The 17,367-nt window shown below is 35.6% G+C and overlaps 1 protein-coding gene across 1 annotated transcript in view; it reads left to right on the top strand.

Moving 5' to 3' along the window:
- Nucleotides 1-17,367, top strand: part of LOC150097953 (uncharacterized) — a 173,119-nt gene that overhangs the window by 70,879 nt on the left and 84,873 nt on the right. Inside the window, exons 5-7 of the mRNA XM_090406644.1 lie at nucleotides 5,235-5,351; nucleotides 7,218-7,421; nucleotides 16,240-16,443. Coding sequence (XP_090262770.1) covers nucleotides 5,235-5,351; nucleotides 7,218-7,421; nucleotides 16,240-16,443 — 525 coding nt within the window. The remainder of the gene's footprint in view (nucleotides 1-5,234; nucleotides 5,352-7,217; nucleotides 7,422-16,239; nucleotides 16,444-17,367) is intronic.

The following is a 17,367-nucleotide window of genomic DNA, read 5'->3' as shown; positions in this document are numbered from 1 at the left end:
AGTAATATCAAAAATAGGACATAAATCTTGCATGGGCGCTTGTTGATTTTTTTTTCTAATTAGACACTCGATAAGATTTCATTAAGGTTATCTTCAGAATTATAATTATCTTGTCATACTGCTGTGTCTTGCTGTCACGCGAGTTCTCGGAAGATGACCACATGCTCGTAGATGTTTTCCACAGAAACTAACCGAACGTGTGGTATTTAATTAATAAAGCCGGGTCATGAGTTATTCTGAGATGAGAAAATCGTCAAAGCTTGATGTCATCGCACATTAGAAATTAGTTCTTAAATGGAAGCCTTACAGCAACGTGATTATTCGGTTCTGTCTATGGACAAAGAGACATGGCATATTCCTTCATAATAGCCCCCCCCCTTCTCTCTCTCTCTCTCTCTAACACACACACACACACACACATACATAGATTTGCAGTATATATTCTTAATATGTATTATAACGTCGAATATGAAAAAATCAGAATTACATATTTTATCTTATGTTCTAATTAGAATAGATATTGTATTCGACTCAAGCATATGGTTAAAATGCACAAATACAGAGTAAATTCAAGAATATCTTTGTAAACATCTTCTATTTCCCAAGTAGCACATTGAACATACCAGAATATGCAAAAAGAAAGAGAGATTTTTAAACTACACATACCGACCACTGAATCAGAAACTTTTGATGTTTCTGATTCAGTGGCCTTACACAAGCAATGTGGGTTATTTTTCCACTGATTAAACATCCGGGATATCTCGTCTTTTGAGAACCAGTCAGCTGTGCTGTTTTCAAAATCGTTGCTTCAGCCAGAATGGCACCCACAATAAGCCCTTTATCGAACTCCTAAAGATCCTTTGTTTTTCCCATTATAATCAAACTATTGACGATTACTGACCAGCTGCATTCTGAAATAGTTGCCTAGAACATGTGGGTGACGCACGTGACCAAGTGTTTTGCATATACGCTGCGTTAGGACGGTTACGTATATCTGCATAAAGGTTTCTAATTCGGTGGCCGGTAGATGTATTTTAACACACTCTCAACAATTGTTTAGACATTTGCGGCATCGTGTTGCGCGTGATCGGCTCGTCAACAAAGCCATTCTTGTGAAGTCGGCAGTTATTGAGTATATTGTAAGCGATTACATACTAAATATGAAGATCATCAGCAGTGTCGAACAGGCACTTTCTTAGGAAGTTGTGAGGACAACTCAACACACTCCCCGCAGTTGAAAAGAATCTGGATCAAATCCCAAAGATTCCTTACAGCGTAAGAAATCTTTTGAAAGAGTATTTTAATCGGAAGTGAGACTGCGGATTTTTACTTCAGCGAACTGTAGGTTTTACGCCCGCAAAACAAAGCAGGAGAACAAAATGAACAAACATTATATGCTCCTTCCGTGTCCTTAGTAACATCATGAAAAATTCATATAAACTAAACTTTGATTTCACATACATATTGCTTTGATCGACAGCATCCATGGCAAAATTGCTGTCTGGAATGGTCAAATGTTTCACTTTGACTTTTTGCTTTCACCTCCTATTGTGAGTTTACGTAAAATCTTGTAAATTCGTTCTCTCCTTAAGCCCAAAGCAACACTGAGATATATAGCCGATATCTTTACCATTTGGCCGCATGGCCACAAGCACCTTTTAATTTTTTACGATTTAATTTTTACGAGCTATTCAACGATCTCCCCCACCTCCGAATTGGTTTTACTGTAGAAGAGGAAAAAGAAGGAGCTTCACCTGCTTCTTTTTGGATATTTTCGTTACAAGGAAACTGGATGAATCCCTCTTGTGTTCAGTCTACCATCCACACACACACACACCCGCAGATATCTACATCACCATTCTGATCAGAAAATTAGGATCAAAAATTTAGCCTACAGGAGAGAACGAATTTCTTCCTAGAACCAGCACTACATCTGGAACACGGAGATTCTTGCACCATTCGAACAAAATGGATGCAACAGAACCCTTCTTCCCCCCCCCCTTCCAAACTCCTTAAAAAACCTCACTCCCAACCAAACTATACACATACTATATCAGACACATATAAAAGACAAAACAAATAGACTGGGCTCGCGTCTAAAATAACACAGAATTAGAACAGTCTACAAACTTATGAAAGTTTCCATCTTCCTGAGGCAAATCAAGTACCACCAGGATCTATCCATCCCAGGTGCCTACAGAATTCCATGTCAATGTGGAATCCACTATTACGGATAGATAGAATGGTCCTCTTTGGTCCGAACTTCCCTTCCCATAAAAATACGTTCGGTATGAGCAACCAAAATGTGTCTCATAATGCTAACTCCAGTTGGAGAAACTTCGTCTTGTAAATAAATTAGTTAGTTAATAAATTATTCGTTTTCATTACAGTTTCACATAGTTTTTATTCCAGAAACTTCGACATGAATCAACAGTTATTTTTGTGTCGGCAGACCAGAACTTTATACATCGTTGATACTGATAATGCAAGTTCAAACGTAGCCAGATGATTGTTTGAACTAGTTGTTCAAATGGTTTATCGTCCAGTGTGAAATAGTACATTATTAGCATGGATGGGCAGAAAGTTGAGGAGAAAGATGAATCTTGCTAACATTGGATTTGGAGAGCTGAAGATTTTACTCCTTAGGAAATACATAAAAGGAAAGGCGATTCCAGAGGCGAATAGATGAAATGAAAATAAAGAAAAGTTAGAAAAAAATTATCAATTATCGTGTGAATTTGGTATTTGAACTACGAACGAGTATTGAACAGCTGTTGCAGATGTTGAGATTTAGAAAGGTATAGGAGAACTGCTGATGCTAATTCTGATGCGATGCACAGTAAACATGGAAATATGTGTAGAAAATGCATGAAGCAGCAGCTGAACGTCTGCGTGAAGTCACTGGTGAGAAACTGGTTATTAATAAACCTGTTATTTTTTTGTATTGAGAAGACTTTTTAGAGTATTGTTAGGGATACCACACTAGATTGCGAAAACAGTATCCAATCTATGCATGGACCAATATTCTATCTGAGGAATTCGATTAAGTCTCGCAACAAGGCGTATTACACAAGCTCCCATCTAATGATCTTTTGACTTCTGGAGCTGGTTTCCAGCCTTCTTGCTGGCCATATTTGAATGTCATGCTGGACGGATCATTATCCTCAATCTTTACAATTTGGGGTGTGGGGGGGTTTCACAGGGATTCCTTTCTTAAAAATCGAATAATGAATACGTAAACATCAGACAAGAAACTTATCTCTACAGAAAGGTGGGCTAGAAATACATTATCTCGAAAGCACAAAAATAAGTAATATATAAACATTACTCATTTAGAAAAAACAACAACAACAAACGAAAACAGTACAAACAAATACAGAAATCTGATCATGGAGTACTTCAGTTTCTCAAAGAATACTGATAATCTGTTTAGCATAAATAAAGTTAGGAATTAATGCCATAATAGTGAATTAGTTGATATGCTTACTCTTATTGTGTGCATATATTTTCATTCCTGTTTATTAATGATTATTTGACGATCACTACTATTGTGCTATGTGTATTGCTTTGTGTACTGTTTATATATTTTGTTGCCCGGATCAGTTAATGCTGTGTTATACATGTCTTTTGCATAGTTCTGAAAATTCTTACCCAACTTCTTATGAAAGTTATATTGAAGTTAAATTAACCAACTAAATAAATAATATTTCTAGCTAAATAGTGTAATTATATTTTTTTCCAGCAATATTTATATAAATACTGATTATCGTCTGTTATTGTATTTAAAATTACAAGAAAGATGGCAATAAATAGAGCAAGTTTGAATCAGAAAATTAAAAAAGGAAAGAAAAAGAAAACTGTTGTATTCAAAGAATATAAAAAAATTTTCGAAGATAATTGAAGAAATAATTGGAAGAGGACAGTAAGCAGAAAAGCAAAATAATATGAAAATATTCCAATGAAAAACATTTGTGTACACAAGTTTGAAAAGCTTTTCAAAAGCTTTCAAACACTTTCCAGCGATCTGGTGTGCACGCTCGCGAACACCAACACGCCACGCAAGTCGAATTTCAGCATTGTTTCAGAGTGGTGTTTGGCTGTATCAGATCTTTCACGGAAACCGAAGCTAAGAAATTCAAAACACAGTTGTACAATTGTACGTGTTCTGATCGAAAGAATCCCCCAGCTAACAGAGAAACTCTCCTGGAGTTTCTCTGTCTCAAAAAAAAAAAAAAGATTATGTATTCCACGCATGACGCGTGGAATACATACTTTTAGTTATCAGTAAATCTCTGGAAGAAAGTTCTTCTAGCACATTAGCCACAGATAGTTACGGTCATATAGTGTACATTCTCTCGACTTTATATCTTGCTATGCCGTGCGGACTGTCACTGGCAAAATTCGAGAAAAATGAAGACGTGTACATCATTTCTGCAGTACACTGTATATATTCAGTTACACTATCAACGATTCATGGTGTTCCAGCGTTTCTGAGAGTTGTGAAACAAACCGGGTTGGTTTGGTTGTTTTGGACTGACGACCGATACTACTAGGTTAGCAGATTATGTCTGTAAATTGGGTATGTCGTTTCGTTTGAACCTGTTTTCGCTGTGGAATGGAAAACCGACGAACAGGGAAGGAATAGTCTTAACTACTGAGCATGCGCATTTGGTCTCACTATTTGTTTTATGGTGCGAATATCGATGACTAATTGTCTTATTATTTTAGGCATAGGAACACAAATTGTTATGGAGACAAATATGCAGAAAGCATCACAGTTGAAAGATAATGACTAGTTTTCATGACTGTTGCATAAACAATACGGTATATGACTTATTGTTATTATTATGTTACAGGAGGAACATTTCCTTTAACAATGATCCGAAATAAAAATGGCACGATATGCAAGTTTGTTCTTAATTAGCTCATCTGCCAGCATTCAAATCATAAGGAGAGTATTTTTAAACAAATGTATCTTCCTGTTAATTCCTATTTTCTAGGGTAAGCGCATTTGATATATTTATGTAAAGCTACAAATACCAGAAGCCTTGCAGCAAAAAACCTTGGATGAAACCACCGAACGTATAAGTATTTTATGAGTTCGGTCATGCAACTTTACAGACATAAATTGTATTACGTAAATTTATATTACGTTAACTTAATTTCGAAATTAAATTATCGTTTTTAATTTCTTTTAAAACAAATGGTTTCGTTCAAATAATCAATTTTTTCAGGTGAATGGACAACTACCATTGCATATTCTTTGCAGTAAACCACGTGGAGTAACGCTAGTGACGTTACAGTCGGTTGTTCGAGCCTGTAACAAAGATATTCGTCTCGTTACTGATAAGGTAAGAGTAAGTTTAAAAATTCGTATTCCTCGATATCTTTTTCATCTAAATATCTAGTTCTGGAAATTTAAAAGAATCAATTAGGATTTAGGTTTGTAAAGTGAATTGCCTATATCCTCCATTTCCAAGCAGTCGGTAGATGGTTTCAACATATGAAAATATGATTAGATCCTTACACTAATGCATGCTTAGACTAACTTCGTACACTCCTTTAACGTATATTACAGCAATGTAACTAGCACAGACTCTAATTCAGTCACATGATATGGCATCTCTATTGAATATGCTCCCATACGTGTACAGAGATATTCGTTTAATGAATAATAGGCATTCATAACAGGTTTATTGGAAGCAGATCCACAGACTGTGCTTCTTTGACATGGTTTGGTTATGGTGCATAAAACGTGGCTAGTGAACCTTTCACCATATTTTAGACAACTAATAATTTGAAGCATCAAAAAAAAGGAGCATGTAAAAATCGTTTGACACGGATTCTTCAATTTTAAACTAATCTTCTAATTTAAATTCCTTTAGCACTACAGCTTTAGCTTGCCCTTTTTTCGTACAATAAGCGCAAAAGCCATGGCAGAAAATATTCGCATCCCTAGGCAATCACATAGCGACTGTTTTCCAAATTGTGACAGTTTCTGAGGAAGCGTGTGTGCTTATCACGATGTACGAATAATGTTTAAATAACTTTAATAGCATAATTTGTAGTCACATGTCTTACCAAAAGGGCATCGTTGAAACTGACTGAGCTACGAAAGACTCTTCAATGGAGTACAAGGCATGCCACATGATTTTACTCACTGAACGAATGACGCTTTTCATGGCAATACTTTTATTCTTTTTTTTTATGAACTAAAAGAGAAGTAATGAATGGTTCCGATGGAATGGTAAAATGCCATTCCATCGGAAAATGGTCTGTCATGTAGTACAACTAAGACTGGTAAAGGCAGTGCGAAGGTTAAAGCCAATCGTTATCAATGTCATGCGTAAGTAGAGGAAGCTACACTACGGTGAAATAAGTATTGGAATAGTGTTTGTTTGCAGAATGAAACATACTAATATGTATATTATTGTCGAAACGTGATTTCGGAAGAGGAGTTATTATAATGCATCATATTAGTGCATCATCTATCACTTTATTAAGTTGGTAAAGACTGCCTCACCAAAATCAACTGCAAGAAAAACTGTGTGCGTTTCACCAAGCCAAGAAACAACCCAGATGGATAATATCAAGGCTGCTTGGAAAGATGCTATGGAAAACTCAACAATTCGATGTGGAAATGATTATCCAGCTGTTCAATGAGTCCATATGGGTTCTGAGTATAGTACGAGACACTACGTAAAGAGCTGGACATTCTCGGTTTCTACGGAAGGGTTGCTGTATGTACGCTAAACATCAACGATGACAGTTAGCAGCGCAGACTACACGGATGTAAAGAACATCATGAGAGGTTAACTTTGTCCCTTTTTTATAATTAATACTAACAGAAATAACGAATGCGTGAATGCACCAGAAATGAGCTGTAAATCACTTTCCAAGAAAAGAATATATGTAATGTTTGCGTCATGAAAACATTGTAAATGGAATTAATTTTGTAATTATTATTTTAGAACTAATGTTCAAGGTTCAGATCCCAAATTAATGATTAACAACTGAAAATTTCGATTAACAACGTGGCAGTTAAAACTGAAAAGGTAATTTTAACTGCCACGTGTGCTTATCTAGAGAAACCGAGCCGGACGTTATTTGAAGTTCAAATAATGATAATTAGCTTTAGGCGCATGGAAAACTTTACTTTAAAAAAATAATAAGAAGTGTATAATCATATAATCTTGATTCGTTCATTGTCTTTCCAGGAAGGAAACATTCCCTTATTTTTAGCTGCCCATGTTGGAAACCATGCTATCTGCAGGGAACTTCTCTCCGTCGGTATGAAAGATCAGATTAATTTTAAGCATAAGAAGACAGGAGACACTGCCCTACATATCGCCACGAGGCGAGGTGACGTAGACCTTGTCCGATATTTACTCAACAGCGGAGCAGACGTAGGTGCCCAAAATGTAAGTACTTCGAAGGATCAGATATTATTTATCAAACAGTTTAAACAATTCATTCCGATAAGATACCTTGGCTTGTGTTCAAGTGTGTGTGTGTGTGTGTGTGTGTGTGTGTGTGTGTGTGTGTGTGTGTGTGTGTGTGTGTGTGTGTGTGTGTGTGTGTGTGTGTGTGTGTGTGTGTGTGTGTGTGTGTGTGTGTGTGTGTGTGTGTGTGTGTGTGTGTGTGTGTGTCAGTACATTAAAAAATAAAGCAGTAATTCAAAATTACGTCATTTGATTTCCTATATTAAACAGATACCATGGAAGGGAACGTACTTAACATATCATTCCAAGTAAATTGTAATTATATAATTAAAAGATGAAATATCAAGTTAAAATACTTCTGATGATAATTTGATAATGTGATTTTGATATTGATAATGTGAGCTACTTACTCCACTCAGTTACTTCGTAAACTGAGTAGTTCATCCGAGTTTGGTGTTATGCGTTTGCATCTAACTGATCGGTTCATCTTTAGGACCAAGTGAGAGAGATCGCAGAAAACGGACGTTTCAGTTAAACCCTTGGGTAGAAATGTACACTCAAGGTACGTTTTTCTGCCTAACGAGAGGGAAGAACTCTGCATTTCTCAACACGTACCAAGCATCAATAAAGAAAACTCTCCACGACAAAGTGCCAAAAGCGACTAAACAAACATTATATACTCGTATATATTCGCAAAACGCATTTTTATCATTATTAGTTCAAAACAGTGCACGTTAATATTTCTGCAGGATAAAACAATCTTCTATCAAAAAGCTAGATTGTTTATCAGAAACATTTTGCAAAAACATTCAAAAATGTTTACAATGCTGTTGAATAAAGACAAGTGGTGATGGTGACAGGTACCTCCAATATTATCTTGTATCTGCCATTGCTGTGCGATAAGTACCAATATGACTGCGATGTAGAACTTACTGAACATGTGCTGATGTGCGTGAGATTCACCTAAAATAATTCAAGGAAAGATAATTCGTCAAAAACAATTTACTGGGAAATAATTATCAAAATCGAAATTAATGAAAAAAGCAATTCTTCAAAATAAAATCAATTAAAAATCCATAAGCTATAGAAAAGCCAAATTCATGTAAACAGGAATTTGGTTTCGTCATCAGAGAAAACAAATCACCAAAAATGAACTGAAGCCAATTTCATCAAAAAATTATATTATTTGTTTAACCTTTAAAAAGTTACTCAATAAGTGTAAACTAGCGTAATAATAAAAATGTACTTATATCACGTATTGTAAGTAGTATAAATTCTATAACATTATCTTACTGTCGAAGGTATTTCGAGACTGTAACCGTACGAAAATAGGATGCCAATGGAAGTAGTCATATAACAGCTCACTATGTGTTGCTCTACTAGCAATGAAAACATCTTATGGTAACACATCATCTTATTTTAATTAAAATTATGCCTTATAATAAGAAAATTTCCCTACGAGATGTAACAGAACGATGGAAAATTGATCCTCATTTTACTTGAAATGAAACTGAATTCAAACATTCAATTGCATTTCAAGTTATATTTTGAGATGGCGAAATTAGACAGTCATCATCATCATCATCAGTGACTCTAACAGGTACTCACGACCTCCCGATTTCGTAACCATAATTCGAGGATAAGGTGGTTAGCCTATGCCTATAATTATTCTTTTGACTGTAAATTGCGCGTGTTCTACTAGTCGGTTTGCGTGGTTGTGGGACGAAAAACGCGAATTTTCGGAAGGAAAAAACCCTGACATTTCCGTATGAGACTGGCTAACTTCTCTCCTGTTGAAAAACCCTGCAAAAAAGTAATTCGGGTCTCAGATGGCATTCGAACCCACGTCCATCTAATCAAAAGGTTCCGTCTATACCAAGTGAGCTACGAAGGCTCTTCGAACTGAACACTCACGTTGAGATAATGAAATATAACATACTTTAAACCGAAAAATAAAGATTAACAGGAAATGAGAACGTTCAGGAATACTCCTCCAATGTATTAAAATATTTATTTATAAGTTGTATGTTAGTTGTATTCTCAGTTGTATTGTTCCCTCTTTCTCAGCGGAAAGAGGGAACAATAGAATATCTTATGGAAAAAAATAAATATAAAAATATATATATCTACTCTATAATATAAAATGCTAAGGCTTTTTTGTAACGTTTTTGTGTCACGTTTTTTGTCAAGTTATTTGAAATGTTTTGAAACTCAGGGCTACCCTGAGCGTCGAGTCTTCAAAATTCGAGTCATCAGAATTCAAGGAGAACCGGCCTACCAGTCCGGAACTCGGGGGGGGGGGCGCCGAAAACTCGGAAGGGGGGAACCCTTTCGTGTTTTCAAAATTCGAGTCATCAGAATTCAAGGAGAACCGGTCTACCAGTCCGGAACTCGGGCGGGGTTGGGAGCCGTAGGCACCAAAAGTATATAGTCCTCAAGCAGAAGCTTTTTTTTTTTTGAAAGAGCACAAACATAATGACACAGAAGTGCGAAGAATATATCTCACGAATATAAATGAACTGCGCTTATATTTATATTCATAGAACATATGTTTCGCAAATACAGTACAGGCAGCCCCTCGGTTTACGCCGGTTCAATTTACGCCGATTCACAATAACGCCGATTGTCTGCGCGTGCTTTCTTATTATACTGTAGTGTGGTTGACTGAGAAACGAACGCTAGCAGGCACTCTAGTGTTTGAGTGTTTACCGAGCTACTACGACGTACATGTATCAAACCTAGTTTTAATGATGAACCTAATTGTTCTATTTAATTTTTTTTACGTACATACGTAGTTAAATTGATAAAGAACGTAATTACATACCATGTCTGATAATAGAAGTGCAGAAAAATTAGCAGAACTTGGTATTAAGAAGGCGCGGTGATCAATCACACTTAAAAAGAAGATGGAGGTGATTCGAAAAATGGTAGATGGGCAGACACGTGCTAATGTTTGTAGAAGTATGAACTTACCTCCATCGACTGTTACTACAATTATGAAAAATGCAGATAGAATAAAACAGTGTGCGCAACAATCTAAGGCAACACTAAACGCAAAACATGTACGTTATAGCAGGGGTAAACTTCATAAAAAAAATGGAAAAATTATTATCATTATGGGTGGATGACTTGAATCAGAAAAACATTCCTCTGATGCAGGCTGTTATAACTGAGCAAAAACAATTTTTGAGGAACTTAAAAAGACAGATGGAGGTGAAGAAACATTTTTAAGAAGCAAAGGTTGGTTCATGAGATTTAAGTCTCGAAGTAAGTGCCACAGTGTCAAATTATGTGGTGAGGCGGCAAGTGCGGATGTTGCGGCAGCGGCTGCTTTTGCTAAAGAATTTCAAGACTGTGTAGAACAAGGAAGTTATCCTCCTGATCTCATTTTTAATGTTGATGAGACTGGGCTCTACTGGGAAAAATTGCCATCACGCACCTTCATTTCCTGTGAAGAACGTTTCGCTCCAGGTTTTAAAGCTGCAAAAGATAGACTTACGCTTTCGTTGGGTGCAAATGTCTCCGGAACCTTGAAGCTTAAACCAATTGATATACCATTCACAGACACCACGCGCCTTCAATGGTCTTGCCGCCAGTCTATTGGAAATGAATGGAACAAGAAAGCTTGGGTTACACAAAACACGTTTTTATAGATTGGTACACAAATTATTTTTGTCCTACCATGCTTCGCTTCTGTAAAGAAAATGATCTGCCAGCCAAGGCATTGCTTCTCTTGGATAATGCCCCTGGACATCCTCAAAACCTTGCTGAAGTAAGAACACCATTGGATGTCAAGGTTGTTTACATGCCCCCAAACACAACATTGCTTTTGCAACCGATGGATCAGGGGATTATATCAATCTTCAAAGCCTATTACCTCCGTATAACATTTATGGAAATGGTAAGCGTCTTGGACACTTCAGGAAAAAATTAAAGACTATTGGCGGTCATTCGATATTTTGAAGGGCATTAACAACATTGAGGCAGCTTGGAACGATGTGTCAGCAAAGTGTTTAAAAGGAGCATGGCGAAAACTTCTTCCAGCATTTATGCACGACTTCGAGGAATTAGAGCAAAAGGAGAATGTTATTGAAGATGTTACCAAGCTTGCGCGAGAGGTGGGATTGGACGATATTACAGCTGAAGATGTGACAGAAGTCTTAGAAAGCCATGATAAACCGCTTTCCAATGAAGACTTAAAAGAATTTGCCGAACAATTAAGTCAACATCCAAAGGAGGAGAAAGAAAAAACGAAGAAAGTCCTCTGAGAGATATGAAAACGGCCGATTTACAGCGTATCCTTGCAAGCATAGAGACATTGACTGATGAATTCTGCGAAATGGACCACGATTGGGAACGGAGTGCGAACGTAAAAAGGAGTGTAATCGCATCTATTCGACCTTACACCGAACTCCTTAAAGAAAGAAAAAGAAAATCTTCGCACTGGATACTTTTATAAAAAAAAAAAAATGCAGGTGATCCAAAACCAGGAACTTCAACATAGAAATATGTAATATCTTTTCGAAGTTTCATATTTTTTCTATATAATTTTGTTTGTTTTCGTTATTAATAATTTTATTTTAACAAATATATATGTATGTATTATCAAAGCTTTAAATATAATAATGTTACATATACTTCGTGTGCATATTTTTTGACTGCGCGGAACATAACTCCATAGCTCCCATTAAAATTGGGTTCGTTTTACGCCGATTCGGTTTACGCCCGTTTTTTCAGGAACGGAACTGAGGCGTAAACCGAGGGCTGCCTGTATTTGTATTACTATACCATCACGAAAATTACACAGGGTTAAGTAAGTAAGTAGTGTTGCGATAAAATGGCATCCTATCTCTCGAAAGAAGAAGAAAAAAACACAGACATAAACCAGTGATGTTCCCATCCAAATGCATTGCTGAAAGAAACGTATCGAAATTTCTGAGTTTTTTTTTTTTTTTTTGGGGGGGGGGGGCCTACTCAAAGGCTCACATTGTACCAATCATCCAACCTTTAGCTTCCAAATCGCATTAATGGTATCCTTTTCTGTAACACTTACTCATATTCCATTAATGCAGTTCGGTAGCTAAATGTGAGATGATTAGTACAGTGTGAGACTTTGAGACAGCCCCCCACACACACACACGCACACCAAAAAAACAACTCGAAAACTATAGCAGAAATATTGAAATTCTTTATTTAGCAAGAACGAATAAATAGTATGATCGATAAGAACTAGATAATAAGAACTAAAATGGAATATGAGTAAGTGTTACAGAAAAGGATCGATGCCGTTAATGCGATTTTGAAACTAAAGGTTGGATGATTAGCAGTGTAAGACTTTGAGACAACGCTCCCCCCCCCCCCAAAAAAAAAACACTGAAAAACTATAGCAAAAATATTGAAATTCTTTATTTAGCAAGAACAAATAAGTAACATGACCGATAAGAACTAAATAATAAGAACTAAAATTGACAAGCATAATATATCGCAAGAGAATATTCAAATCAATTTCATTCAATTCACTTTATATGTGCTATCGTGAGTGAATAAATTATGATGGTTATTTCCTAATAAAATGACAAGCACACACGCAAAAAAAAAAACAAGAAAGAAAAGAAAACGAAATGAAGAATCAATAATACTTATAAGAGCATTTTCTAAAAGAATAGGTTACAAATTAAGCACGTTCTATGTTATTTTTGCATGACAACAGTTGGTATTGATGTAAGTAAATATACTCGTATGTAGGTGGTCTGAATCACAGCATAAACAACTAAGGATATCAAGCCATTCGTTAAATGCGCATATTCTCTCGGTTTGACTCTTTTGAGGGATACAAAAACAAAAGTTTCTGGTAGTAAAATCCTTGCCACTTTCCTACGAAATACATATCCAGAATCAAAAAAAAAAAAAAAGTCTCACTTTGAACTAGCTCATCTTTTCGTTAATATGTTCAGCTCAATGGCCTGTTTAGGCCCATGAACTTTGATCATAGAAAGTTAATTAATACAGTGACAACGAGATTTATCATAACTGTGCACTGTGCTATGGCTTTTAATTACCGTATTTTCCGGTGTATAAGACGCACTTTCTTACCTTAAAAATTCATCTTAAAAATGGGGTGCGTCTTATATAATGAAGATAAAGATTATTTCCTCTTTTCAAAGTCATACACACTCTCTTTTATGTTCCAGGATCTTTGTAGGTGGTTAATGATGCAATCAAATTGATGCGTGACCTTCACGTGACTTCTAGAGAGTCATTGGCTAAGAACGGGGAGTCCCTATTCAAGTTTCATAAAATCTTATCCGAGTAATCAGTTACTGATGTTTATCAGTATTGAGTTGACGTGTTGAGATATTTTGTGTTCAGTTTGATATTTCCCCGTAGATTTTAGTGATGGAAAAAAACAGGCGGCATTCATATTCTTCAAGTTACAAATTGCAGGTTGCAAAAATGATTAGAACGTTTTTTTCAGAAAATGGTATTAAATTTCTTGGGTGCGTCTTATACACCGGAAAATACGGTATGTGTATTCTCTGGTCGGTTTTTCACTGTCTTGTGAGATGAAACCCTCTACCTTTTTCTGCGTGAGAATAACTAATTCAACTTCACCTGTGAACTCTTACAGAAGTGCATCTAGTTTCAAATGAACTTCTATAAGAAGTTCATTTGAAATGTTCAAATGCGTCTACAACACGATCTTTCCAGTCAGAGAGAATATCAGCGTTACTAACTTGGCAACGGGTGTTCATTGCCATAAAGTAGTAAGTCAATACTGCAGAATAAAATATATAAAACATGTCACAAATTATCGATGACGGCTCCTATTCATCCGTCTCTTGAGTAATTATTAGACTTTAAATATAGTCAAATAATAGTACACAAGAAAATAACATTTCAATATATTTTGGTGAGCATCTAAATCCATTCAAAAAGGATGAGGAATTGGTTTTTCGATGAATTGTTTTAATACTAATGTTTCTTTGTTGACGACCTGTTGTTCCGTGAATTGTTTAATCTATCAATTACATTTTCGAAGAATGACTGCTGAACGAGATTTCATAGAACATGTCCAAGGATTCTTAGGTAAAGAAAGTTTCTGCTAGGTTTTTAGTTGTCACTGATGAAAATGCAAAGAACATTCAAACTAGTATTCTTAGGTCATTTTAAAAAAGAACTGAGAATCTCACTTTAGGAACATAAAGCTCTAAATATACTAAAATGATAACACTAAATTGAAGCGATTCTAGTTTGTTGTTGATATATTTTGTTATTTGTTATCTATTTTAATACTAATCTCACCAACTAAAGGTTGTAAAGCAATCGCATATTTACTACTATAAGTGGGCGAAGAGCTAGATAATCAGAATTTTCTAGAGACCAAACATGGCAGTTTTTATTATTTTTTTCAAGGTCACTTCAGGACTCCAATAAACAGGGTGGTGTTGGTCTCACACCAGGCAACGAAATCGTCTACCTTCTGAACTCTTGCTTTAACCATCATGCGATTTGAACACAACGGAGACACTATCGACACAACTAACCCCAGGCGGCTTAAAAACTAAAAGGTGACATCAAGTTTGTGAAGTTAATACGTGATGATGTGATAAAACGCAGTATAACAGGTTTCATAACTATCACCTTCCAGAAACTTTAGTTTCTTAGCGCAAGTTCATATGTTTATGAGTGTTCATAAGTGTTCATCCTTCTTCACTAAATTATTAACAGTAAAACTATTAATTGATTATGTTAAAGTATAAACATCTAGCCAATCATTTGTTTTCTGCAGTTATAGTTGCATGTTTTTATATATAGGAATAACAAAGGATCAGAGAGATAGAGATCATGTAAAAGTCCATTTCGTAATATCATTCTTGTATAGTGACATTATTTATTACCACAAGAAATTTTCCATCCACCAGGAATGAGTAGAGGGGAATTTTAGGTGGCGGTGGAAAAATGATTAAACACCTATTAGATTTTTGTTAGTTCGTACACACGCAAATTATTGATAGACCCAGGAATCGAACCATATGGCAGTTTTTATTTCAGTCGGATAATAACTTCATTTTAGGATAATGAAAAATTTGGTATTTATGTACACGAAAACGGATTCACATAGTTTTCAATTTAGGTTTCAGTCGAATCGTTTTATTGGCAAAACAAATTTACACTGATGGTAATAATTACATACTGGATGGAATGTAGTATGGTAGTTAGAATCAGTCTTAAACACTGGCAAGTACTTTCAACTGGACCATTTGTAGCGAACAAAAGTAGGCAAAACAAAATTATGTTTACATACCCCAAAATGGCTCAACTTTCCTTAACTTCTTCCGCAACTTTTAACATACTTGTTGGGTTTTTATAAAATTACTACCATTCGATAACGCTTTCTGAATATTCAGAAAATTTGGAATTATGATCTCTGTTAAAATGTATCGAATTTTAATATAATCTCTCCAGTTGGAACGGAGTCATAACTTGTTTACAGGCGGAATAAACATAACATGTACTTACATGTTTTTCAAAACAAACCTAAATAAGGAATCTCCAAGTTACTCTTTACTAATAATAAAATCTTCATTATTTAAATTAGCAAACGTTATTAGTGAATGTAATTTCTTCAAAGCACTATAATTATCTAAGAGGGAAGAGTATGCTGCAATTTTACTTTTAAAATCTTATATTTTGCAACACGACTGAACTTCAATTAATTTATTTACATGAAACTAATCAACAGATGAATATAGGCAAACTGATTAAAACGTTTGCTTTCTTCATTTCTGTTACGTAGGCTGAAGGTCGTACAGCTCTTCATATTGCCTGCGAAACTGGAGATGAGCACATGCTTAAGGTTCTTCACCAGTTCAATGCCAACGCTAATGTTACCGATTTCGATGACAGAACACCTCTTCATATTGCAGCCGAGAAAGGGTACAGTAACATCGTGGAGATTCTGGTAGATAAATTCAAAGCTTCAATTTTTAAAAGAACAAAGGTGAGTTGCATAATTATGTTATCTGAAAACATCGTTACGAATCGTATAATAAATTTTATCGCAAGGCTGGTGTTTTTATCATCTACCAAGTAAAACTTGATGTGATACAATTACATAAGGCAAGCAACGATGTAAGTAAAATGCAGATTACACACGGTAGTTTCGATGAAAGACATTATCAGCTTATGATCTCCATAGTTATCAGACATAGATCCAAAGATCTTGTTATTTCTTCCCTCTAATATTCATCAATAAGAGGCTAATTGTTTTTTTTGTTTTTTTTTCAATGACACTTGCAGGTAAAAATCTAAATTCGGAATTATTTAATTGCAAAATGATTTTAAAAGTGTCAAGAACTTTTAGCTTTGAAACAAATATTTCAAGAAGGGGAGGCAAGCAAGTTCTCTACGCATGAAGTGCGTGATACGGTGTACTCGTATCTCTCAATCAGTAAGATAGGCCGAAGAAGAATGAAGAATGAAACAAAGGCTGTAAAATGTTTCATGTGCAAATGAGTTTACCAGCCTTGGGGAGATGTCCGCCGTTTTTTTTTTTTTTTTTCCTCAAAAACTTTGTTTAGTTGTCATAAAACAAACTAGTCTGAGAATGTATGTAACCACTAGACACACTCCACTGAATTCATGCAATGGTAAAGCCACGTAAGGTTCACTTTACTTGGACTGATACTCAAGCCTTATTTGAAACAAACACTTCATTTCTGTATCATCCTCAGCGTCCAAGTTTTGGGATGTTAAGTATGCTGCAGAAATGACTGTGTTATCTGTCCAGTTACTAATTCTGTACGATTCCCAAATCCATTTAAACGATCGATGATTGATTGCTGCCGCTCAAAAGGGATCAGTTCAGCTTACTAACGAATACTCTCACAGATTTTGTTTGTTTTTTCTTGTTTTTTATTTTCTT

The sequence above is a fragment of the Typopeltis vanoorti genome, chromosome 16 (assembly GCF_054136105.1).
Source record: "Typopeltis vanoorti isolate ZY-2024b chromosome 16, IOZ_Tvanoo_1.0, whole genome shotgun sequence".
Lineage (NCBI taxonomy): Eukaryota > Metazoa > Arthropoda > Arachnida > Uropygi > Thelyphonidae > Typopeltis > Typopeltis vanoorti.
The sequence above is the reverse complement of the archived record's forward strand: the minus strand, read 5'-3'. Positions and strand labels throughout refer to the sequence as shown.